The sequence below is a fragment of the Chiloscyllium plagiosum genome, chromosome 7 (assembly GCF_004010195.1).
Source record: "Chiloscyllium plagiosum isolate BGI_BamShark_2017 chromosome 7, ASM401019v2, whole genome shotgun sequence".
Taxonomy (NCBI): domain Eukaryota; kingdom Metazoa; phylum Chordata; class Chondrichthyes; order Orectolobiformes; family Hemiscylliidae; genus Chiloscyllium; species Chiloscyllium plagiosum.
In genome coordinates, this window is record NC_057716.1 from 88,884,154 (window position 1) to 88,910,185 (window position 26,032).

At 38.0% G+C, this 26,032-nt stretch overlaps 1 protein-coding gene across 2 annotated transcripts in view; it reads right to left on the reverse strand.

Annotated features, from left to right (window-relative positions):
• arl5a (ADP-ribosylation factor-like 5A) overlaps positions 1-9,119 on the reverse strand; it is a 33,928-nt gene extending 24,809 nt beyond the window's left edge. For both annotated transcript variants that reach the window (XR_006312191.1, XM_043694192.1), the window contains exons 1-2: positions 8,701-9,119; positions 2,868-2,928 (exon numbers count right to left, since the gene is read on the reverse strand). Coding sequence is in view for 1 of the 2 variants with exons in the window: in XM_043694192.1 (XP_043550127.1) it covers positions 2,868-2,928; positions 8,701-8,746 (107 nt within the window). In the remaining variant the exon portion in view is untranslated. The remainder of the gene's footprint in view (positions 1-2,867; positions 2,929-8,700) is intronic.
• Between the last annotated feature and the right edge of the window lie 16,913 nt (positions 9,120-26,032).

A 26,032-nucleotide genomic window follows, 5' to 3' on the forward strand; every position in this document is an offset into this window, starting at 1 on the left:
CTAAAATGTAATGCACTACCAGTGCAGTGTGCATTTGTTGCTACAAATATATTAATTAAAAAGTATGTTCATTTATCTTTGATATTCGTACACTTTAAATTCATCTGGGAAGATGCATGACATTTTATCTTTGCTCTTCAAAAATGTTTTTACAATCAAGTTTACCTCACTGAAAACCTACTTGGATGCAAATGGGAAACTCGGCACAAACTTGAAATTGAGCAGTTCTTATTTTAATTCAATCATGAGATGCAGTTAACGTTTATTACCATCTGAGTACCTTCTTGAACCTCAGTGTAAGAACACACTCAGTGCCATTAGGAAAGAATGTCCAGGATCTTGATCCAGTAAAAGCAAAGGAGTAGTAATATCGTTCCATGTCAGGATTGGGTGTAGCTGGAATGGATTTGTGGTGCTCCTATGCATCTGCTAGCCTTGTTTTTCTGGGTATCAGAGTTCATGGGTTGGAAAGGTGCTGTCACAGCAGCCTTAGTGAGCTGCATGCAATGCATCTTGTAGATGGTACACACTTCTACTAGTGGTCACTGGTAGTGAACAGAATGGATGTGGAAGGTGGTGTCCAGGGTGCCGATCAAGAGAACTATTTTTCCCTCTGTGGCTTCTCCTTGCATTGCTGGAGTCACATTCATCCAGGCAAGTGGAAAATGGTGGCAAAGATATAAAGTATTCAAGAGAAAGAAAATATCTGCACTTGAGGAAACATAGATTAACCATGGTTAATCAACAAGGATTTGTTTAGGGAAGGCCACATTTGACAAATTTTCTGCAATGTAAGGAGTGTTGATGAGAGTAACACAATTGCTGTGGTCTATATCGGCTACAAAGGACATTTTACAGCTTGGCTCTCCAGTGGAAAAGGTACCCTAAGTGTTCTGAAAAAACTTATCAGAACATACTGCAGCAAATATCATTGCAAATTAGACACAGCAATGCAAATAACATATGTTTAGTAATATGGAGACAAAAGAGTTTTCCATTAGATATACTTTGTTATCAGGGATCTGTATCCATTTTAACAAGATTCTCTTATTAATGAACAAACCAGCGGAGTTAGAAAATAAAATATAGTGTCAATAGTTATGAATTTCCACTTTTATTTGAAAATGATCACTGATATCTAAACTGAATCAGCAGGTACTACAAAACAATCAGGACATGACCATAAACTAAATATCGCAACACTTTGCGTTTCAGCTGTAACAATATAATTGCATTTAATTTTGTTGAACTTAATCCACTTGCACTTCATATAAAAATAGCAGACAAATCCACATTTTTGTTGTTTGTACTAGTTTAAGCCAAATCTTTATTCTATTAATCAGCATACTTCATGAAATAATTTATTTAAATGGTATTAGCTATGAAGGAAATAAATGCATTATAAGGAGGGACATGTTTAACATGGATTTTAGAGAGAAAAAAAGTGATCTTTTCTGTAGCCTTTTTTGGAGCCTCAAAGTTAGGTCACACATACCATTAAAAAAAACATTTAGAAGGGGCTGTTAGCATTCTATTCAAGGTCAATGACATTTATTGCTACTTTGAAGCTGCCCCCAGAGTTTCATTTCACTATCCCAAAAATGATTGCGACCCACAATTTGGGAAGCCCTGAGTAAATAGTAAGAATTGCGTGCATACAAATTGGAATTTAGTTTGGAACTGCGCTTTTTTTTTTGACATTTAGAAGGAAGCGTACAGGATGTGATAGAGGAACAAAACTTCTATATCAATAATTATGAGAAAAAGTAATCAGCAAAACAGTGAGTGCGGATTTAGAAAAGAAAGACTTCTAAATTCACATTCACTGTTTTGCTGATTACTGTTACTTATAATAGTTATTGACACAGAAGAGATATTGCTCTATCACATCCTGTACACAGTAGAACCTTAATTATCCAAACGAAACAGGCAGGGAGTATTTTATTCAGATAATTGATTATTTGGATAACCCGAAACAAGCAGTAATTTATGAGTGCCGGTTTTCCAAACATTTCTCAGTTATCCGGCAATTAATTTATAAAATTAATAGGACATGCTTTTCAAAAGAAATTTGAACATATTACGTAATATGAAACTCCAAATGCACTCAGCCATTGGGGCTATTCTGCTGCAGTCAAAGTGGCAATTACAGTAGCATTAATTCAACCTAAACAATGGATTAGAATTGACAATAGTTATTCCACTGCTTCAACAAGGAGAATAGCAATATAAATTCACTAAAATCACATGAAATGTGATATTCAGGCCAAAATTCTGGGACTTCTCCCCTGTAAAGTGGGTCCTTAAACATTGATACACCATTACAACAGTTTATGTCGCACAAAAAGATTGGACCATTGTTTATATGGAAGTAAAGTTTAGAAAAGATGAATTAAGTAAAAGAAATTGAACATTAAAAATAATGAGAAAAACAGGACGCAGCAAAGAAATACAAATATATTGGGCAAACTTGCAGTATTTAAAAGTATTTACATCTGTAAAAATAAGTTTTATAGATAAGGGTTAAGAACACTAGTCCTGACGATAAGAAGCTTGGCCGTAATGTTGCTTTAATACCAACATTCAACAGGTGAAAGCTTAGACCACCAGCAAAATTATTGAATAATTATACCTTGAACCAAATGCATAAAATTAAATTAGAAACGACTTTTCTTTTTAGAAAACAAAATGCTTAAATTCTAGTTTGTTTTATCCAAAACATAACTGCAACAACTTGAGCTTTTTAGATTAAAGTTTAACTTTGAAAACTGTGAAACATTAAAATAGGAAAGAACATTATCCACCACACATTTGCATTCAAGGAGATAGCTGAAAGTGAAGTATTCTCGGGTTTTCTTAATACTTACAACTGATAAAGAATTGTTGTCTTCCCAGCATTATCCAACCCAACAATAATTACTTTATGTTCTGAAAGAGAAATGGATCAATAATCTTAATGAATTTCAAAGACATCAACACTACTGTTTCAAAAACCAAAATGAAAAATGTCAGATTTTCCAGTAGGTGAATAGGTATTGGAAATACTTTTAGAAACAAATGGTCTAACAGAAAGATATGTTAATTAGTCTTATAGTTCAATACCAGTGGGTACCAAGGGATCAGATTAGGAACAAAAATAGGAACAAAACTATGTACATAGGTGGTTTATGATCTCTGTAAGGAATATTGCTATCTCTTATCTAAATGTCCATCTATGTCCCTTTAATCCGAATTGCTACTTTTTTTTTTGTTTGTTTTACATTGCTTTATCAAAAGAGTTTTCAAAATTTGAACATAAGAAACTCTTTACTGCATTCAATTTTGCTAAAGCATCAGTTAATCGCAAGACTCTGAAGAATGTTTTCCAAAAATTTCAGTGTTCAAGAAACTTCATAATCATGCAACTACTTTATGATGACATAACCACAGCAGCATTGAGGGGAAGATCTAAAACACAATCCAGACCAAGATAAAAACATGTGCTGTGTAATAGCCCAGATGTGGTTTATCATTTACCTGAAAGAGTTATTCACCTCGCAGTTCAGCTGGTTTCTAGTATTCTGGTTTATGGATAGAAAACTTGAACCTGTCACCTCTATGCCAAAACTAAATTGACCACAATTGACTACATGATCCATATTTCAGAAGACTGCAATGTTGCTACCCACTCTGCATTTGCAAGACACCCTTAACCTTTTCAACTTTCTATTTAGAAACTCTGCCAATCATTGAACATTGGCAAAACATTATTCACCAACAAGACATGGTCAATCAAATATTCCACTCTGTTGAATGAGATGCTGCAATAGGTTGAGTACTTCCCTTACCTTGGCAGCCACTTCTCAAAAAAAAAAGCCACTTTGAACAAAGAAATTGGCTGCATTCGATCACTGGACCTGCTCAGCCTTCTATATATTGCAAAAAGCATTTGACAATGGAGACCTCCACAAGCCAAAGTCATTTTATTGTCACCACACTCTTGCAGCAAGATCTGGACTGTGTATGAGCAGTGCAGAGTTTGAGGAATTCTACCAGCAATACCTCTGTTGCATTCCACAGATTAAATGAGGTCCAGTTAAAAACAAATCAACGTTCTTGAAATCATCTCCTGCAAAATTAACTGGACATTGTGCCCAGGTGACCAAAAAGCATTTTTCTATGTCAGGTCCTGTTTTCTTAACTCCCAAATGACATACATTCAGGGATAGATAAAGAAAGGCTCTTCTTGAAGTTCAGCATCATTGACTTCCAGACTGGGAGGAGCTTGTTACTGAATGTTCAAAACGGTGACTTGACAATTATTCCAAATAGCTTAATAGTGAGGCAGAACAATGGCAAATTTCTTTCCCCCAAAGAACATTTGCAAACCAAATACATTTTTTCAGCATTGTCAGTTTTATAGCATCATTACAGGGGCTAGCTTTCAATTCCAAGAGTTATTAGTCAAACTAGTCTCTCCTCTCCACCCCCCCACCCCTCATCACCACCACCTCTGGATAATCAGGCCACTGACATTATCACTACGCATCACAGTCAAAGTTTGCACTCAACATGTTAGGCTGTTAGGTTGCCAGGATTATTTTTCAACGATCAGTTAAGCCTGAAGGTGATACAATACTTCCAGCAGTAGAACACACCCTCAGTTACATGTCAGTTTAGATTATGGGCTCAAATCCAGAAGGACAATGAAACCCAATTCCTTGACTCAAAAACAAGTTAGATTAATAATCCAAACTTTAACATTCAGTTCTTTTATTTTAATCAAAATATGAAAATTGTAAACTTCCCAAGTGTTTGAAAATTTTTGTTTAAAAACACAACTACTCAATAGACACTGCCAAAATTATCTAGCTCAAAATGTTCCCTTAAAGTAGCTATCTACAATGACTACAAGACTCAACAGCTATTTTTTGGCTCATTATTCAAGGTGATGCAGACTTTGTGCAGTGTTCCATTTCAGACACACCTTAGTAACTTTAGAAGATAAGAAACTAAATGCATTTATTAGGTTGTCGACTGCTGTCTGTCTATCACGAGCAAGTGCTATTTATTTCCATTTTGAAGTTTAATCTGAAAAATCAATTTTTGATTCCAACCCCCAAAAGACTCATTTCAAGCCTTAGCCTCCTTTGTGTATTGGCAGAACAGACTTTGGTAGATGAAGTTATCAGAATAATGTAACATATTACATAGAATAATAACTGAAGCAAACAGTTGGTTCTCATTTTCGCCAATTTGATCAATTTAGAGACAGAAGACAAAATTACCATTTGAAGAATGTGAATTGATGTTCAAATTATCCTTCTAACTCAGAATTAAATTCAATCCAGAATGATGGTATAACACCTAACAGCAGTATGGCAGATAGATGCAAACCAATGAGCTGAAAATTAAAATATTAAATTGAATATTACTTTAGTATCATGTATAGTACTCACTGGTCTCATTTAAGAAAGGATGTAAATGCATTGGGAATAGTTTGGAGAGGTTGACCCTGAATGGATAGATTGTCGGGCAGGGCTTGAATCCACTGGAGTTTAGAAGAGCTCCAAGATTTCGGATTAAAACACCAAGATATTGAGGGATCCTTTCAGGTTGGATGTGAAAAGATGTTTTTTTTTGGAAAATTCAAGAACCATGGGTCATTATTTCAAAATAAGGGTCACCCTTTAAATGCATAGCAGAAGAATTATTTTGTCCCCCTCAGAGGGTGATGAGGCCATAGGATTCTGTTTCTACTTGCTTTTGAGGAACAGAATCTTTTCAAAGCGGGTATATAAAGATTATTGGTAAGAAAGTTGTTGAAAGATTATTGAAGAACGGTGGAGTAATTGGAGCAGCCAAGATGTTCTTCAATGACAGAGCAGATTTGAGGGGCTAAGTGGCCTCCTAATTCATGTTAATATACTCATATAAAGTTCAGAGTGCCACTTAGTGGTTTAGCTAGCATAAACCATTGTTTATAATGTGTGCCTGAGCAATCATGCATTTATGCCTTGTACAATATATACTGTTGTTCTCAGATACAACAAACAACGCTCAACATATTTAACTCACACCATTAAATAATGTAAGAATTTGTATTATGATATACAATGATTTGCCAATAGTACTGCACAGATTGTTTTAAGTGTCGTTATATTACTTTATAGATGTTCATTTACATCCACCAACTTTGTCTATCAAATAAGCAATATACAGTCAATAAACCTCTCATCTGCAATTAGTAGAATTTGTTTGCTCTTCTGCGTGTCCATGCTATTGAATGTCAGTTTAAAGGAATAGTATCCCAAATATTAATCTCTTTTTACAGATACTTCCAGACCTACATTTGTTTTAAAATTACAGGAGATGTTTACCTGGGAAGAGAAGTGAAGCTGAATTAAGGAGAAATGTGTTCACCCAGAGGCTGATAAGGATCTGGAACCCAAACGTTGAAGAGTGACGAAGTTAGAAACCCACACCTTTCTAAAATACTTAAATTTGGAACTTAAAATGCGATCACCCACAAGGACAATAACCAACAACTGGAAAGTGGGAATTGGTTCTTGTCGCCTCACACAAACATTAGACTGAACATGCCAATATCTGATTCCACATCCAATCAGCAATTTCTGTCATTTTACATCTTTAACTTGGCAAAACTATAACATGATTATTTCTACTGTAAAATGTATCTCATATTACAGGAAACTAATTGTGGCACAATGCATCAATACAAATAGAAAATATCTTAGTTAAAAGCTCATTTATAGCAGTTAAGAAATTAAAGGAAATCATCTGTATGTGGGCCTCTAACTCAAACAGATCACCTCTGGATTTAAAATCAAACCTATTATGAATGACCTTCTGGAATTCAGATCATTTGAGTCTGAATGTGGTGTACTTCATTATGAGAGATGATGAGTGAAGATGGCTTTGCATAGGGCACAAGTAAAGCAATGAGACCCACACGCCTCCTCTCCATTAAAAAAAGGTAGCTATTGCGGAAATCACCAGGTTGTAAGTAACTCACTGAACTGGTAGATTTGTTCTCATGCATTTCGTCACCATGCTAGGTAACATCATCTAAGCCTCCAATGAAGTGCTAGTGTTCTCTCTCGCTTGCTATGTGTGTGTCTTGGTCTGTTGCAATGGGTGATATCACTTCTGGTTCTTTTTCTGAAGGGGAAATAACACTTCAATTTGAACCAAATATATTCCCAGCCTGCAATATATCTTATTATTAGTTGCACTTTGGTGTCTACAGCTATCAGGCCGTGACCAACTGCAGTATAATAAACCAGAATTTTAAGGTCAATCACTTGCCCTGTATTGCAAATCAGAACTAGTCTTATCTATTTTGCCACATCGACAAAATTTATTGCAATGCTTCCATTTCCCCTAACTCCTGTTGCTCATTTCTGATTTTCTACAGAATTCATTAATATTACTAATAATAGAGAACTGTTCTGACTTTTATTTGCAGTTCCAGAAGTTTAATTTTATACTGAAAGAAAAAAAACCTATTTACTTCAGGGAAAGTCAGAATACAAATAACAAAATCACCTTCAATTTCACACAGGGCTAAGTGTAACACTGGAATATTTGAAGTATTTCACATCCCAATAAAAATGCATTGCAGTGGCAATCAAAAAATTATAATGACTCAGTTTACCGTTTCATACTTATATGAAAGTTAGCACTTGAATAGCCAAACAGAAACAGAAAGTAATAAAATCAGACTAATTAAAAGTTCAGCCCCACCATTTCAATTAGACCAAAGGTAAATAAATAGAAACAGATTGGGTATTTCAGATACCAGTGAAGCTCAATGGATCTGAAATTAAGTGAATCATATATGACAAATCAAACATAAGTGAGATAATTTTTTTTTTTACCTATAAGCGTCTAATAAATAGATTCAGAAGAAAGGGACACCAATTTAATGCTGAGGAGAGGTTGAATTTCTCTTTGCAGAGATTTACAGTCCTTGTAACTCCTTGCCAGAGAGCTATAGGGTAGAGTCCTTGTGTATAGTTAAAGTTCAGATAGTTAGATTCTTGATCAGTAAGAGAATCAAGGTTTCTGGTACAGGGCAGGAAAGTAAACTTGAGGAATATTGGATAAGCCATGATCCTAGTGAATGACAGAGCAAGCTCGAGGGGCCGAACTGCACTCCCCTGTCTTATTTCTTATAACACGTGCCCTATAAGTTAGACTGAAGTTCATTTTGAAATAAATAATTGGATAAAATTGATAGGAATGCGATTGATCGAGAGATAACAGATGGGGTAGTGAATGAATCAAGTTTAACAACTAGTGGGAACTGCAGACGCCTGATCTCTGAAGTTGTTATCGGGACTGTCAGCGTTAAGTGCACTAGTAGTACACTGTGAAGCTGTGAAAAACCCAAGTGTGCAATGGAAGGTAAAAGTGAGGACTGCAGATACTGGAGATCAGAGCACAAGAGTGTGGCGTTTGAAAAGCACAGCCAGACAGACAGCAGCCAAGGAGCAGGAGAGTCGACGTTTCGAGCATAAGCCCTTCATCAGGAATGTTCCTGATGAACTTATGTGACTCTCCTGCTCCTCGGGATGCTGCCTGACCGGCTGTGTTTTTCCAACGCCACACTCTTGGACTGTGCAAAGGAAGGGGTCGAGTAAGCAGCAAGACAATCCTCAGCAGTCTCCCGGGCAGATTACCAGGTCTGGGCCCCACCTTGGTGGTTGAAGAGTCTCCAGAGTTTGGTGAAGATGATTCCCATTCTCCAGGCAGGCAGGGCCTGTAGCAACGGTCTCGCCAGCGACAAGGCCGGGGCCTCCTGCCCAGGAGCTCGGCTATAACAACAACAACAGCAGCAGCGGCGGCGGCGGTTGGTGCCTGTGGTCCCGGACTCCGGCCTCTCGCCTTATGCTCTCCGTTTACACAGCGAAAAGACAAATATCAGACCACCCGTCTGGTTCGCGAAGCCACTTTCCTAATGGCAACCGCCGGTCAGCGACGTGTCTCCCGAAGCAAATTCCATCGCCACCAGCCCCTCACGTTCCGTCTCATCCGCTAGCGCTAAGCGCCGGGGGGATCCCTACTGCACATGCGCACCCAGCCCGGGGCCGGACACACAATTGCGCCTGCGCAGCCCGTATTGCTTTTCTCCCGACCCCGCCCCATCCAACCTATTTCACATACTGCGGCTGCGCTGGCGGGCTACACCTGACACCCGCACCGAAGCAGAATAACGCGCACGCGCACGCGCAGGCTGCCCGTTTCTCGGACCACTTGCACCGCTCCGCAGCTGGTCCTGCAATCTGCGTGCCGTCACACCTCTCGCGCAGCCGCTGACGTTGCAGGTTTAACTTTACGGGAATGCGCCTGCGCGCTGAAATTTGGATGCATGTTTGGCGGGACTGCACCTGACTGATATACGGCCTCCCCAAATTTGTCTGCGCTCTGTGATTTTGTACCTCTCCGTCACCAACTCGCACATGATGTGTGCACTTTGATATAAGACCATAAGAAAAAGGAACAAAAGGCCAATCAGACCATTGAGTCGCTCCGCTATTTAAGAGGATTCCTAACTTGAACCTTCCCTTTCACCCAGTTACTCCTGTTCTCCTGACTGATTACGAATCATTGTGGCAAGACTCACAATCTTTTGAGAAAGGAAATTTCTCCCCTGAGCATTTGTTTATGAATGTCCAGGCTTTCTGGGCATGTGTAGTTGGCATCTCCAGCAAATGAGATTGAAGATAAAGGCTGGTAGGGATTTGCTTTGGGACACATGTCGCTGACCAGCGGTTGCTTTTAGGAAAGTGACGACAAAATTCTGAGAGCATGTCTTCTGGCCCTAGACTCTCCCACAGGGGGGAAACATTTTCTCTTAAGAATTCTATATGTTTCAGTGCGATCATCTCTCATTCTTCTATACACGAATGATAGAGTCCGATTAACCGTTGCTCATAAGACAGTCTATCTGTACCAAGGATCATTGGCCAGGGACCAGGGTTCGATTCTGGCCTCAAACAACTGTTTGTGTGGAGTTTGCATATTCTCCCCATGTCTGCGTGGGTTTCCTCCAGGTGCTCTGGTTTCCTCCCACAATTCAAAGATGTGCAGATTAGGGTGGAGTGTGTGTCTGGATGGGATGCTCTTTGCAGGTTCAGTGCAGACTAAATGGGCCAAATGGCCTCTTTCTGCACTGTAGGGATTTATGATTCTATATGCCAACCCGTTTGAAATAAGAGCTAAGCTTCCATTTGCCTTCCTGATTACTTGCAGCACCTGTGTGCTAGCTTTCTGTGTTTCATGCACAAGTACTCCTAAAACCCTTTGTGTTGCAGCTTTCTGCAGTTTTCCTCCATTTAAATAATACTGTTCTTTGGTTCTCCCTTCTAAAATGGACAACTTCACATTTTCCCATATTTTACTCCATTTGCCAACTTCTTGCTCACTTAACCTTTAAGTATCTCTCTGCAAACTGTATCCCTCTGAACCTGTCTTTATTTATTTTTGTATTGTCTGCAAAATTGACCGCTGTACGTTCACTTCCTACCTAGAATTGATCCCTGTAGACCTCTACTGGTTATGGGTCATCAACCTAAAAAGAACCCCGCATCCAACTCACTCTTTTCTATTCATTAGCCAGTACTCTATCCATGCCAATATCATATCCCAAACGCTGTGGGGTCTTACAACTTATCCTATTGTGAGATACCTTGTTGAATGCCTTCTGGAAGTCCAAATGCAATACATCTACTGGTTCCCCTCTATCCACTCTGATCCACTTCCTCAAAAAACTCTAATAAATTAGTCCGACATGATTTCCCTTTCATGAAGCCATGTTGACTCTGCTTGACTAAGTTATGAATTTCCAAATTTTCTGCTATGATATAATTGGATTTATTGTCATGCATACCTAAGTGCAATGAAAAACTTTGTAGGTGAGCAGAGCAGGCAGATCATAGTAAACAAGGACATACAAATTGTAGGGTGAAAAAGAACTTGGAAAGGTGAGGCAAACAAGTTAAACAACATAGGACGTGAGCAAGGCAAGATACACATTAACAAGATCAGTATTATTTGAAGTTAGAGAATCCATTCTTCATTCTAATAATGGCTGGGAAGAAGCTGTTCTTGAACTTGCTGGTGCAGTGTTCAAGTTTCTCTACCTTCTGCCTGACAGAAGAGGTCCTGGGAGAGCATTACCAGAGTGAGATTGGTCTTTGATGATGTTGGCAGCCTTTTCACAGCAACGAGAGGTGTATGTGGAGTCCAGAACAGGGTTGGCTTCTGTGATGGTCTGGGGTGTGCACACAACCTTCTATAGTTTCATACTGTCCTGGGAAGACCTGGCCACTATGCACCTGGACAGTATGCTTTCTATGATACATCTGTAAAAGTTGGTGAGGGTCCTTATGGACATGCCATGTTTCCTGAGCTGTCTGAGAAAGAAGAGGCATTGTTGTGCCTTCTTAACCGTCGCATTTACATGGGAAGTCCAGGACAGGGTGTCGGTATCGTCACTCCGAGAAACTTGACATTCTCAACCATCTCAACCTCTGCACCGTTGATGTAGATGGGGGCGTGTTCTCCTCCTTTGTATTGTTCCTTAAGAATTGATTCCAATAATTTTTCAACAATACGTTTTCAATAGGGGTGTCACATTGGCAGTTTTCCAATCTTCTAGTACTTCTGCAGAATCCAAGGACATCCTCACCAATGGAAGCAGAAGGTATTGAATAGAACACAGCGTTAACCTTTCAAGTCCAATGTCACTTTTTCAGAACTAGAACCAACTGGGAAAAGCTGATGATGGAAGTGGGGGAGAGGTGGGCAGGGAATGAGAGGCTAGATAGAGACAAAGCCTCGAGAGAAAGGATAGGCAGATGAAGAAATTGTTGATGGAAAGCCAGGGACGAAAAGAGCTAGATAGTTGATAATGGGGACTATGAGTAATTGAAAATGGGTACTGAAAGCAACCTATTCCATGACAGGACCTGAGGTTGTGTGGGTAAGTAATAGACATGGAAGGAGGTGTTTATGCTCTTGAATTGTTAAACTATATATTGAGTCATTGGTCCGCTGCAGTGCTCCAGTCATGCTCAACACAAGCTGGAGAAACAACACATCATCATCTGCTTAAATGCCTTACAGCTTATCATGATCATTACTGACTCAGAGGACAAGGGCATCAGATACATGGGAATACCATCACCTGAAAGTTTCACTCCAAATCAATCATCAACCTGACTTGGAATAATATTGTTTTTCTTGTCACTAGGTCGGAATCTTGGTACTCTTTCCTTAAATATACTTTGAGCACCTACACTTAATTACCATTGTTCCAGAAATCACTCATCTCTGCCTTGCTATTTGGAATAAAGAATAAATGGTGGAAAGCCAGCGAAGCCGACATCTCCGACTGAATAATTGCACTCTGCAGGTTCCTAAATGAAGCCATTAGCAGTATGGCTGGTGGGCTGTCAATATAAAAGATTTAATCAAAAAAGAATCTTCAAATAATTACATTTATTTTTATAATTGTTGACCCTTAAACAAAATGACTGGCTTCAAACTAGGATAAGCTTGTTTAGTTTATTACTGTGCTGAATTTTTTAAGTCAGTTTTACAGTTACGAATGTTCCACGCAGGACAAGAAATACTAAGTGAAACATCTACTAAAAATAAGCATTGAAGCGTTCAGAAAGTGTTGGGCACCATGAACCTATACAGATAGATTTGTAATTATATGAAGTTAAATCACGTTCAGCTGTATTTTCTATGTACCACTGTGTAGGTCTCAATGTCATTCTTGAGTCACTTTACTCAATCCAAGTACTTGAGTATACTATTATTGAATTCCAAACAGAAATTTACAAATTATAACAAGCTTGTAAAGTCAAACTCCTGGCTCAGCTAGATTGAAGATGCAATTAACTTGTTATTACTGACAAAATGAGATAGGTTGAATTGTAAAATTGCCATAATTACATGCAAATATCCTCTCATTATGCAGACTATCCAGTTTTGTCTAAATTCCAGCTGTCAAAGAAGGAATGAGGTGTTAGCATAAATTGTCAATGTTGATTGAATAGCATTTATTAAATGAACATGCTCTTTTGATGAAATGTGTGCTGCAAACAGCTTGCTGGGTTAAAGGGAAAGTTGGTCTCAAGGTGTTGAGTAAATATTTGATTTATTTATTGTCACATGTATTTTGTTATAAAATGCAGTGAAAAATATTGTACAGTGTCACCCCTCTGATGCCATGTTAAAATGCTGAAAAATAAACCAAAAACATAGAATACAAAGTCACAGAAATGAAGAAATTTTAAAAAAGCATTCAAATTTACAGTTCTTTTTGTTAAGTGCTCTGTCATGGGTCATTTTGCCATGCATAATTCCCCTTCACCACTGCTGCTGGAATGAAAGTTGCCAATCATTAGTGCCATCTCACCTCCATTGATGCCCTCGCCATTATGAATCCTTGATGGACCTTGCCAATGCTATGGCACTGATGCAAGTTTTGTTCAAGTTACAATGTTCTTAGTCCTTAGTATGCCTCCTTTGCATTTTAATTTTGGGTTCCCTTCAGCCCTCCAGCCCTGATGTTTCTACTCTTCCTTAAGACGTTAGTCCATATTGTCAGCAATCCAAGTGACCATGACAGAGAACAGTGAACCTCACCAGTTTCTTCATTTATGATCAACCTCAGAACTCATTAACTGTTACAGCTTCTTACAGGTGACATGGGAATGTGGCTAGACAACTTTACACATATTGCATTCTTGATTCAACTGGTTTCTTTTCCCTTCAGACCAGTTGGATTGACAGTAGCCTGTTATTCAAGGAAAGTGGATGTACTATATAAATATGACTACACTAGTCAGACAGCAGGAATGCGACTCTGCTAGAAATGTCTTTTTTAAGACATAATGGATTTTCATCCTTCCTCATTTTGCCACATTTCCTCTTAGTACAGGCTTACTATGTAGAACACAAGATGAAGTTCTGCCAAAGGGGAGTTCTGGTTTTAGATTCTGATACAGATTTTCGTCCTTCAGGTCTGTGATGTGGTAACACTGATGATTCTTTAAATACTTCCATCCAAATTATAGCAAGGCTGCAGCTTGTCTTCTTATCAAAAGTAGGTTCTTTGTTCCTTATTACATTTGATATTGACTGGGCATTGACTGTTTGTTTGAAGACACAGCTTTCCTGCAATTAACTCCTTAAATTTTTCTGCAGGGCAATCAGTTGTCCTTGTGTCATCAAGCATCCAGTTATCAAGCAGATGTCAAAACAGTTTTGTTCATGTAGCTTCAACTTCCAGGCATGGCTAATTGCTTTAGATCCCATGTCCCATAATAGCTTATTCCAGACAGAGGTATTGCTGCTTCTTTGTGTGTAACAGTTTATCTTTTGTTGATCCATTCAATCCTTGAACAGTTATTAAAGTTTTGAAGTCTATAATATCACATGCTGCGAACCTATTTTATTCCGCTGGAGTGTCCAGCACTATGGAATGTTGTCTCACGCTAAGGGATTAACCAATTAAAACAAGGAAGAAATGTCTTCACACAGAGGGCTGTGAATAATTCTCCACCCGAGGGGATGTACATGTTCACTGACTTCAAGATTGAGAATAATAAGGGGCAAAGAAGCATTGCGAGGGAGAACTTCAACTATAATCTTATTGAATGAATGAACAGGTGTGCAGGCTTCAAGGCCTGTATTGCTCATTCTTGCTCCTATTTCTTAAGCTTTTATGTCGCATATTTGTGCATGAGTGAAATAAGATAAAAGCATAATTGTGTTGAGCAGGCTAAAAATAGCTTAATTGTAATTTCATACTTGCCAGATAAAGACTCATGCTTTGGACCAGTTGGATGAGTTGAATGCCATCTCACTTTCCTGCTTATATATATCTTCTGGATCTAAAAAAGCTTTTTTCCGGGTTTAGTGAGTTGCAATCCTATGTTCCAACTGCTGCAGTTTTATTAAAAAGGCACAGTATCATTTTCTCAGGGGAACTATAGACAGGCATTCAGTGCTGGCTTTACTGACGAGGCTTAGATGCCGAGAATGATTAGATTTAGATATACCTTTTCAGATGTGGCATGCCTGTAAAACCCAGTATAAAAAAAGAGTTGGATCAAATTATTCCTTGTGATGAAACTTTGTGATTTATTTTACTACCATTTCTAGAGCTTAGATTTCAAATCAAACAATTCTTTCTAGCACAGTGACCTAACTCCATATGAGTCAGACAGTAGTTGATTGCAAACTCCTGGAGTGTGAACAGAAGGTTGATGAAACTGTCGGGTTTCTGACAGGGGTGTAAAGATTGAAAGGATTGATTTTAGCTGAGAAAATCCAGAGATTGAAAGTTTATAGGGTAGTTTTGAAGGAGGCGGGACTGAGGTCAGAAGCAAATATAGTATTTATCCTAGAAATAAATTAAGAATTTAAGAACTATGACCAGGACTAAGTGGTTCAAACCCTCAAGCCTGCTCCACCATTTGATGCAATTAAGGATCTTATCTTGGCTTCAATCCCACTCTTCTTCCTGCTCCCCATAACCCTCCAACCCATTACTAATTAAAAATCTGTCTCTCTCTTCCTTAAATTTACTGAGTGTTCCAGCATTCAACACTCTCTGGGGTATTCCATAGATTCATGACCCTTTGAAAGAAGTAATTGCTCATCTCTAGTTTAAATTTATCCCTCATCCTAAAATCATGATCTCTCACTCTAGATTTGCCAACATTCTTTCTATGTCAATCCCCTTTAGTATTTTATATAACTTTATTAGATCTCCTCTCATTCTTTTAATCTCTAGATAGTACAGGCCAGAGATTAAAAGTTTGTTCAAGGAAAATACAGTTACCATAATGTAAAAGTTTAGTTTGTGAGACTTTTAGATCAGGAGTGTTTGTTTAGAAATCTGCAAATTATCAAAAGACTGAGCAAGTCTTAAGTTTTCAATTTTGTGAGTACTCATGTAAGAAGACTTCATAGTTCACCAGACAGAATTCAACAATGAGTACAAACCAAAGTTCGAATTTAGACGGGTAATTTGTCTTGTCTTGAATGACTATAAAATAATGATGTATGACAGCAAATGAGCCTTTGTTTTGCTTTGGGTTTTAAGATTTTTCAAATTGAGTCCTATGTTTAGACAACTTGGTTTATTTTTATGTAATAGAAACATGGAAACTAGGAGCAAGATGAGGCTATTCAGCCCTTTGAGCCCACTGTACCATTCAACGTGATCATGGTTGATTTTCTAACTCAGTGCCATATTCCTGCCTTTTCTCAACACCCCTTAATCCTTAATATCTAAATCAGAGAATCATAGAATCCTTACAATGTGGAAGCAGGCCATTCAGCTCACTGAGTCCACACCAATCCCTCTTAAGAGCATTTCACCCAGACCCACCACCTCTACCCTAGCTCTGTAACCCTGCTTTTCTCATGGCTAATCCACTTAGCCGACACACCTCTGGACATTATGGGAAATTTAGCATGGCCAATCCACCTAACCTGCACATCTTTGGACTTTAAACATTTATCTATTTCTTTCTTGAATATGCTCAGTGAACCAACCTCCACAGTCTTCTGCAGTTGTAAACTCTGCAGGGTGAACATCCTTTGAGTGAGGAAATGTTGCCTCATTTCAATTGTATATGGCCTACCCTGTGAAGCCTAGCTCTAGATTTCCCAACCAGAGGAAGATCCTGTTTTTTTTTATTGCTAAGGAAACTCTGCAACTTTGTGTGCCTAATGTTTCAGTGCATGATCACCATGTTAAATAAAGATAAATGATCCATCAAGCTAAATTTCATTCCGGGATTTGATCTGTCCAACTGGGATCACAACATCCTGCAATTTAAATTGCTTTATGATTCTCTGTTAATGCAGCGTGGAACAATCTAGGGACTGGGAGGTGGTTTACACCCCCAAGAATTAATATTCCAGCTCTGACTGTATTCCCTTAAATTATAAGGAACATGAAGGAAATTCAATACAAAACCACCAGGTTGAAGAAACATTTTTTATTACTTTAGAAAAATTCTAATCTATATTGAAAATGCAGCTGATTTTAACATCTAATTTCCAGAAACCATATTTTTCAGAAAGTTATAATTCCATGCACGCCATTTACATTTCATTTTCCAATTCTCTGTACACAAAAAATAGCGAAGCAATCAATCTCTGAAATTTCCAAAACAAAATGCCACTGAAAAGCTGAGGGAATAGTCAGCATAACATGCAACACAGTGCACATTTGCATAGGAAATGGAAGTCACCCAACATGCTCTTCAGAATACTGAAAATACTATAAACTGTGTGCTGTAAGGAACATTGCTATAGACCTTACACAGAAGGAAACCTTTCATAGAACCCTGCACAGGGTAACTCTGTTGTATAGTATGTTAAATATATTTATTATTAATAATTTCCATACCAATTAAAGCAGCGACTATTTATATACAAGCTTTTTTTCCCACTTTTTTTGTAAACTCGTATTAGAAATGTGCAAAAAAGGTCTTATACTTTTTTTTAACATGCTATTAAGTCCTCAGGGTGTCCAGTAACCCTGGTGAATAAGATGTTGAAGGAAGGAATGTTGCTAAACTTGTCCTCTCATTGTTGAGTAATGTCCTCCATATAATAGGTTGGCAGGAACAGCCTTACTTGATAACACTTTCAAAAAAATTTGACAGGCAAGGCATTTGACAAAACATCTGTAACAGCAATACGTAGGAACTGCGTGTAGCCCATCTTCCAATCCAAGTCTTAGCAAATTCAATTCCATGTATTGTGTCTGAAAACATCATTCAAAACTCCTATTTGAAATGAAAATTAAATTTAAAAAGTAACAATGTGTATTCATTTTTGTCATTTTACAATAATAATTTTCATATGACTTACTTTGACCCTTATCACACTGAGGTATTCTAAATATAGTACAGCATTAGATCTTTTTTTAATTAGCTAATGAAAGTACTAAAGGTAAGTAAAGTGCTACTGTATAATTGAATTGTAAAGATTTATTTCTAATACAAAAAATATCTATTATATAGCACTTTTTTAAAGTTTGTAATCCCAAATTCTAAAAGGTGAGATTTTTATTTAAAATATTATGTTATATTTTCTTCTGACAGGCTTCAGTTATTCCAAACTTTCAACACAATTTGTAAGACAGCTACAAATGGGGAGTTGCAGTTTTTTGCAGAAAGATTTATACCTTGAAAACTAGAAATGGAAGACGAGCTACTGACACCTTTAAACTTTACTAATTGTACAGTATTTATTTCATTTTCTAAGATCAAAATATGATAACTTTGTTAATATATTTTGCTTTGCTTTTTCAAAGGTAGAATTTGCATTTAACACAATTAAAATGGCAGTATACCTTTCCCATTGATCTACTTATCAGCAAGAATTCTGAATCAACAAACCTATGATTGTTACACAGGATTTATTTTGTAGCACAGCAAATAAATAGAGGATTACTGCAATAACTATTATAGAATGGATTGGATTGCATTAATTGAAAAATCAACCAATTCAAAATGTAATTTGTTGTTTATAAATTTCGAGGCATATAACTTTGATTGGAGGAGTGTATGACACGATTACAATCCACTTTAAGGAGTATCACCTCAGGTTAAGAGGTAGAGATAATCTCACCTCTTCTTTTTGAAACAAGTTCTACTCTGAATTTAATCAGATGTGCCTGGTGGGAAATAGCTGAGCTTGGCTTGAATGCCCGATTACATCCAGTTTAATTTTGGATCAGTGGAGCCAAAGGAGAAATGAAGGTAAAATGGGCATTTGATCCAAATTCATTCACTTTCCGGTGGGAACTTTTGATTAAAATCAGAAAGCTTTTGGTTAAAATCAGAATATTTCAAATATAAAAACAGCCAACGTAAGGAGCACTGCAAGCCTCATAAGAGTTGTTAACGGGTAAATCATACTGTTTCAGGTTAGGCACACAGCTTCCAGTACCCAAACTAATAGATATGAAGTGGTATACATTTCAAAGTAGAAATACTGTAACGATTGATAGCACAAGACTTACAAATACCAAACAACCTTTACGACAAACTGTTCATTCTGTATCGGGTATGGAAATACCTAATTTAATATCCCTGTTGAGGTGGTGCCATTTCATTGCTCATTTGTGCTATGGATCTTTCCCCATTGGAATGGTTCTCCTGGCCACCACTGTCAAAACTCATATTTCTAATGCATGTGGGCAGACTGACAGCTTGGTCTGTATGTGTCAGCTGAGGCTAAAAGCCCATCCATACCCGGAATAAAATTCGAATATAATAGAAAAGTGACATTGGTGTACTTTGCCCTCAGAGGCAGAAAGTCCAAACTACCTCAAAATGGTGTTCTATGCCTATGGAGATACCCGCGTCATTTTACTTATACTACAACATGTCCCCGAAATCACAGCTCTGTAAGATGAAAAGGAACCAAGACTCCGTGTGAATACTCAGCAAGAATTTATGATTAACGGGAGAAGGTTCATCATTCACAAATTTTAGTAGCTCTTAACTACAATAGCAATCAGCTGATGATGCACCAGCAGAAGTTGGCTAAACCTAGCACCAGATATCTTGTAGAAAGGAAATTGGGTAAATATCAGTTATGGCATTTTTCCAGGTCCCTGAAACAGATCTTTGAGCCCCATTTCAACAAATTGTATGAGCTGCTGGCATCTGTCTTGCAACTGTGCCAGGAAAGTCCAGTCAGCTCAATTTGGCAGAGTCATCCTCAACCAAGCAATAAGCCCCTTATTAAAATATGTAAAGGGACAAGCATATGTTTTCGGTGGTCATCAGAGATGCCTATGAAATCACTCCAAACAGGGTGGGACACATCTCAGGCATTTTTTTGGCTGCAGAACATAGCCCCATGAAATTAGTATTCTTTGCCACATACTATCCTACCAGAAAACAGCTGCAATTTGGACCAGTTTCTACCTCAGTGTACATAAGGACTAAATATTAGATTTTCCTTGTCATTAGAATCATGGCAGATTGTTTTAATTTGATTGATAAGCATGTACATGGATATCATGCAGTCACAACTTTTAGTGATTACCATTTAACTTGTTCAATGTTAAAACTAAAATTAAAGGTTGATGTTGCTGTAACCCACCTAATACAGAAATCCAGCTAGTCACCAATCTAAGACTGATAGTACTGTTCAGTAACATAAACAGTTTACAAATATACAAGGAATATTGTGGTGTGTTTCTTCATATGCTATGACATGCTAGATCATGCAGCAGTTTTTTTTTTTAATAGAAGTGTTGCAATTAACAAGCCATTATTAAAATAGTCACTTGCAAAAAATACAACATGTCAAGTATGTTCACATCAAAGAAAACACTGTACTAAGGTGCAAAGTATATTTTCAAGGGCAGATACGCTCCAATCAATTGGCCTGAATAAAGGAAGACTTACAGAGGCATATTTTCCTCTGTTTGCTATCTTTAGTGCATACACTTTCACTAAAATTAGTAGGCAGAAAGAAAAGTAACCTTTTTTAACAAAGGTTCAAAACTGGCATTTTCCTTGCTAATTAAGATTAGGTTGCACAAACTCGTTTCACTCAAGATCATGATCCATAATTTTAAATTCTCCTCTCCATTGAGGGATGGGTGAACACAAATATTAGTTTAGATTTAACAGGGACTGGTTATATAGACATCAGAGGCAAAGTTACAGTCAGAAATCCCAGAAGTACAGGTTTCTCCAAATGCTGTGGCCCTTCACAACATGCATGAGCAGTATAAGCGTAATTTGTATTCCTTTACGTTTAGCCTATTGAGAAGTAATATAATTAAGATGTTCAAAGAACTAAGGAGATAGGATAGGCACAGATAAACTAATTCCTCGGTTGGAGGAATGTAGATCGAGCGACTGCAGTCCCTTGGCTTCTAGCCTCGATTTTAATCACTGCACAGTCGATAACTATGCCTTCAACTGCCTGGGTTTAATTCCTTCCCTGAAAATCTCTGCCTCTCTACCTTGCTTTCCTCCATTAAGACACTCCTTAAAGGCCACCTATTAAACCAAGCATTTGTCATATGACTTGTAGACAGTGGATGCATCTTCCAAAGCTCTACAGATTCTGGAATGATTCCTGCAGTTTGAAAAATCAAAAATACCACCCTGCTGTTTAAAAAGTAGGGAAGGAGTAAATGGGGAACCACAGACCTCACATCAGTGTGGAGAAAGCAATAGTGTCGATGAGAAACATCATAATAAGTGGACACTTGAAAAGTAAGGATCTGATTAGGCATAGTCAGCATGGATTTGTGAATGAGAAATTATGTTTGATGAACCTGTTGGAGTTTCTAAAAGGATATTACTAATTCAATTGATTTCCACAAAGCTATTGATAAGGTCACCACAGGAGATTGGTTGGCAAAATTAAAGCACACATTTTGAAGACAATGTACTGGCATGGTTTAAGGATTGGCTAACAGACAGAAGACAGACAATAGGAATAAATGGTCATTCTCTCTTACTGGGCTGTAACTAGTGAGCTCAGTAAGGATCAGTAGTCACAATCTAGCTATTTACAATATATATCAATAACCTGGATTTGGGGAGAAAATGTAATATTTTCAAAAAATATACAAATTGGTTTCAAGTGGATTTGGACGGACTTACTGAGTGGGCAAGAACTTGGCAGGTGGATTGTAATGTAGAAAAATGTGTGGTTATTGACTTTGATGGGAGCAACAGATGTTCAGAGCACTTCTTAAATGATAAAGGATTATAAAGTGTAGATGTACTTGTCAATGAAAAACTGAAGGGCTAACATGCAGGAGCAGCAAACCATTAGGAACATTAAATAAATGTTTATTAGTCCTTTATTGTAATAGGATAGGAGTGCAGGTGTAAAGAAGTTTGCTTCAATTGTATAGAACGTTGGTTAGACCACACCTGGAGTACTGTGTGCAATTTTGGTCCAATTTTATTGCCATAACAGGTGTATAACAAAGGTCCAACAGATTTGTTCCCTAGATGGTAGTATTGTGTAATGGAGAGAAATTGGGAAAACTGGGTCGGTATTCAGTTGCGTTTGAAGACTGCGAGAAAAGGTCAACTGGATGAGTGCAGATGTTTCTCCGGATTAGGAAGCCTGGAACTAAAAGGGCACAATTTCAAACTAAGGGGGAAGTCACTTAGGACCAAGATGAAGAGAATTTGTTTTATTCAGAGGGTTACAAACCTTTGGAATTCTTTACCCTGGAGGGCTGTGGACTTTCAGTCACTAACTATGTGTAGAGATTGAAAGATTTCTAACTACCAATGACAATGAGGGATAGGGGGATAGTGTGGGGAAAAGGCAATGAAGTGAATTATTATTCATGACCATATTGAATTGTGGAGCAGACCTGACATGTTGAATGGCCTACTCCTCTCCCTATGTTGCTAATACTCCTTACATGTTATATTTTGGTTCACAGTTCCCTTATAAATGACCTCCTAATGGTTTGTATTTTGTAAATGCTAGTTGTTATAATTTTTAAATTACCATACAGCCAGTTTGGAGTGAGGTGTATTGAGGCCGGTGCAGGATGTGTATATGTTCTTTCAGTCTACAAAGAAGAGGGGTCTGTGTATTAATATACCTCACTTCCAGTAAACAAAGTGTGAAAATGTACATATACTGTGTTTGTTTCAACTCAAAAAAATAGGTCAGAACCATTCTCTGGTTAATTTCTCAGGGCAATGCTTCAATCAACTGGAGTCACCCTGCCTGGTTAAAAATCTAAACAATGCTTGCAATTAACTGCTAGTCTTCGTATAACTGATGCATCGCCATGGCAACACCTCTACCAATCAGAGTCCATCTGCCGACTAATCAGCACTCTCCTCTCAAACAATATTAACGTTGTCTTCCCTTTACATTGGCAGTTCTTGTGAATTGTGCTGATGAATGCAAGACGGAAAGTTTCAACAAAATGAGCCTTGTTTTTAGCAATAATCAAGTTATGTACAAACAAATTATTGACTAATTTTTGCATTTTAATTCCTCTGGAAATATCAAATTATTTTTCTGCCAAAGGCAGACAACTTTGCTCTTGCCTGGGTATATTCTTAGCTGCCCATTCTTTGAACACTTCTCTAAACTCACAGCCTACTTCTATTTCAAGGCCTTCCTGAAAGCCCATCTCTTTGATAATCCTGTTAGCCACTTTTCCCGATATCGTTTTTGGCCTTTCACCTGGATTTCCTTATGTTTCTGGAGCAGCTTGTGGTGCTTCTCTGTATTGAAGGTAGTTTGCAATTGCAAACTGCCACCATTAGTGTTACTAGGTGCCATAATTTATTAGAAATAAGAATCCTAATTCAAATAAGAATTCAAAATCCTATCCTCTTGGTTGTGAGCTATGTCACCAGGTATGATTCAAAGTTCTGAGGGTACTATGTTGTAGCCTCATCTATGACCTGAACTCCCGATAAGAACAGATTTTCTGCTGGGTCAATGAGACCGACATGTTACTTCACAAATTCTTTCCTATACCGTCCAGTACTTGACTTAACTTATTTGATCAATATCCAATCTCATACTGGAATTTTTATATCTTGTTGCATGACCAGAGGGACCTAGGTGTGCATATCCTTTAGTCCCTTAGGTTATCAGGACAAGTGGTAAAGGCGGCACATGGTATACTTGCCTTCTTTTAGTTGAGGCATAGAGTTTAAGAGCAGAAAGGTTGTGCTGGAATTGTATAAAACATTGGTTAGGCCACAGCTACATATTGTGTGCACTTCTGGAATCCACATTTTAGAAGGGATGTAATAACACTGGAGAGGGTGCAGCAGAGATTTAACAGGATGCTGCCTGGGTTGGAGAATTTCAATTATGAACAGAGATTGGATGGATTGGGGTTGTTTTTCTTCGAGCAGTGCAGCTCGAGAGGCAGCATAATTGAGATGTATAAAATTGTGAGGGGCATAGACAGGGCAGGCGGGAATAAACTTTTCCCCTTGATATAGGGATCAATGACTGGACATAGATTTAAGGCAAGGGGCAGAAGATTTAGGAGAGATGTGAGGAAACATGTTAACACTCAGAGGGTGATGGGTATCTGGAAATGACTGCCTGTAGGGATGGTACAGGCAGGAGTATATAGATGTTGATGTGGTATTTAGACTTGCGATGCCAAAGCATACCAAACTATGGGGCCAACTCTGGAGAATGGGATCAGAATAGTTGGGAGCTTGTTTTTGACTGGGTCAAAGGGCCTAGCTGTGGATCACTATGATTCTATGAAGAGCACATTTTTAAAAAGGCAAATGAAGAAGATTGAAGTGTGAGAATTGACAAAGTATTGAAAATGCTATCACACTGTATTTTACTGCCAAAACTGATAGATTAATGCCCATGTTAGCAGCCCAATTCAGCATAAATCTAAATTGTCAAAAATGTATTAAAAATAAGACTAAGACCGCAAGGAATATTGTATCTAATTTTGATCATTGCATTTAAAAAATATAATGGCATTCAGATTTTGAATAATGAAGAAATACTGAAGAAGCTTCATAGAATAGAATTATAGAATCCCTACAGTATGAAAGCAGGCCATTCAACCCATCGAATTCACACTGACTGTCTGAAGAGCATCCACCCCTACCCTAGCCCTATATCCCTGCATTCCCCATGGCTAGTTCACCCAACCTACACATCCCTGGACATTATGGGCAATTTAATATGACCAACCCACCTAACCTGCACATCTTGGAGTGTTGAACAAAACCACAGCACCCAGAAGAAACCCATTGGGAGAATGTGCAAACTCCACACAAACAGTCGCCTTTGGGTGGAATCAAACCCAGTTTCTTGGCATTGTGAGGCAGCAGTGCTTCCACTGAGCCACCGTGCCATTCCTTGAATGGTCCCAATGGAAAAGGAAATATGAGGCACATTGAAAGTACTAACAATCATCGCTTTTGATTTTATTGTGTGAATGCAGCTAAGGAAAGCACAAGCTAAATGTAATATGGATCAACCTCTTCATGTTTAAGAGTTATTAGTTTATTTGATAGATTTCCATTTAGTCTGAGAAATGATGGCTCAAATGAAACAGTGGGAAACAAGATGCAGAAATGAGTAACACAGCAGGAAATACAGGCCTACAGGCTTGGCAATAAGCTGAGGAGGTGAAAATGATCTATCGACATCATGAGCAAGCAACTGCACATTAAAGTGGCCTGGATGACATAAAAAGCCTATTTTCCTTCAATGTCACTACAGCCAGTTGATTAAAAAATATTTGCTGAATGGTTCAAATTCTGGATCTATGCACTTAGCTATTCTTGTTTGCTAAAGCACTGATAGAATTTCAATGCGCTAGTTAATAAAATTGCTGCTGTTCATTGATTTTTCCATGTGTACCTTTCAGCACGATATTGTGGACTTTTTTAAAGTGGCCTAATCTGAGTTCAATAGACCCTAAAGTAAGAACATAATATACATGTGGACTTCATTCTAAGAAATTACTCTGTTCGTGTGTAAGGTAAACTGTCAAATTTATTTAAGCAGTGGAGCTGAGCATTTGATTAATCTGTACTCCAGGTTTGAAATTCTTGCCCTCTCAGTTGATGGGAAATGCAAAATCTGAAATGAAATGTGTGGCCCCAACCTGGGGAGACATCCATTCAGAAAGTTTTTTTTAGTTAAACAAGGAAATGGGTGCATTGAGATCGTTCACCAACAATTCAACATGAAATGAATACATGAAAAACAGAACCTTTTGAACATTAGAAAAAGTGATCAAATAGCTCCTTGTTGTCACCCTAGGCTTTTTTTAGAAAAAAAAATCATGCATGGAATGTGGACATTTATTGCTGGTCCCTAATTGTACCTTAATTAAAATGGACTGCTTGAGGCATTTTACAGAGCAATTAACAGTCAACCACATTGCTGTGGGTCTGAAGCTACATGTAGGCCAGACCAGGTAAGGATGACATATTTCTTTCCTTCAAAGCTCATTAGTGAACCA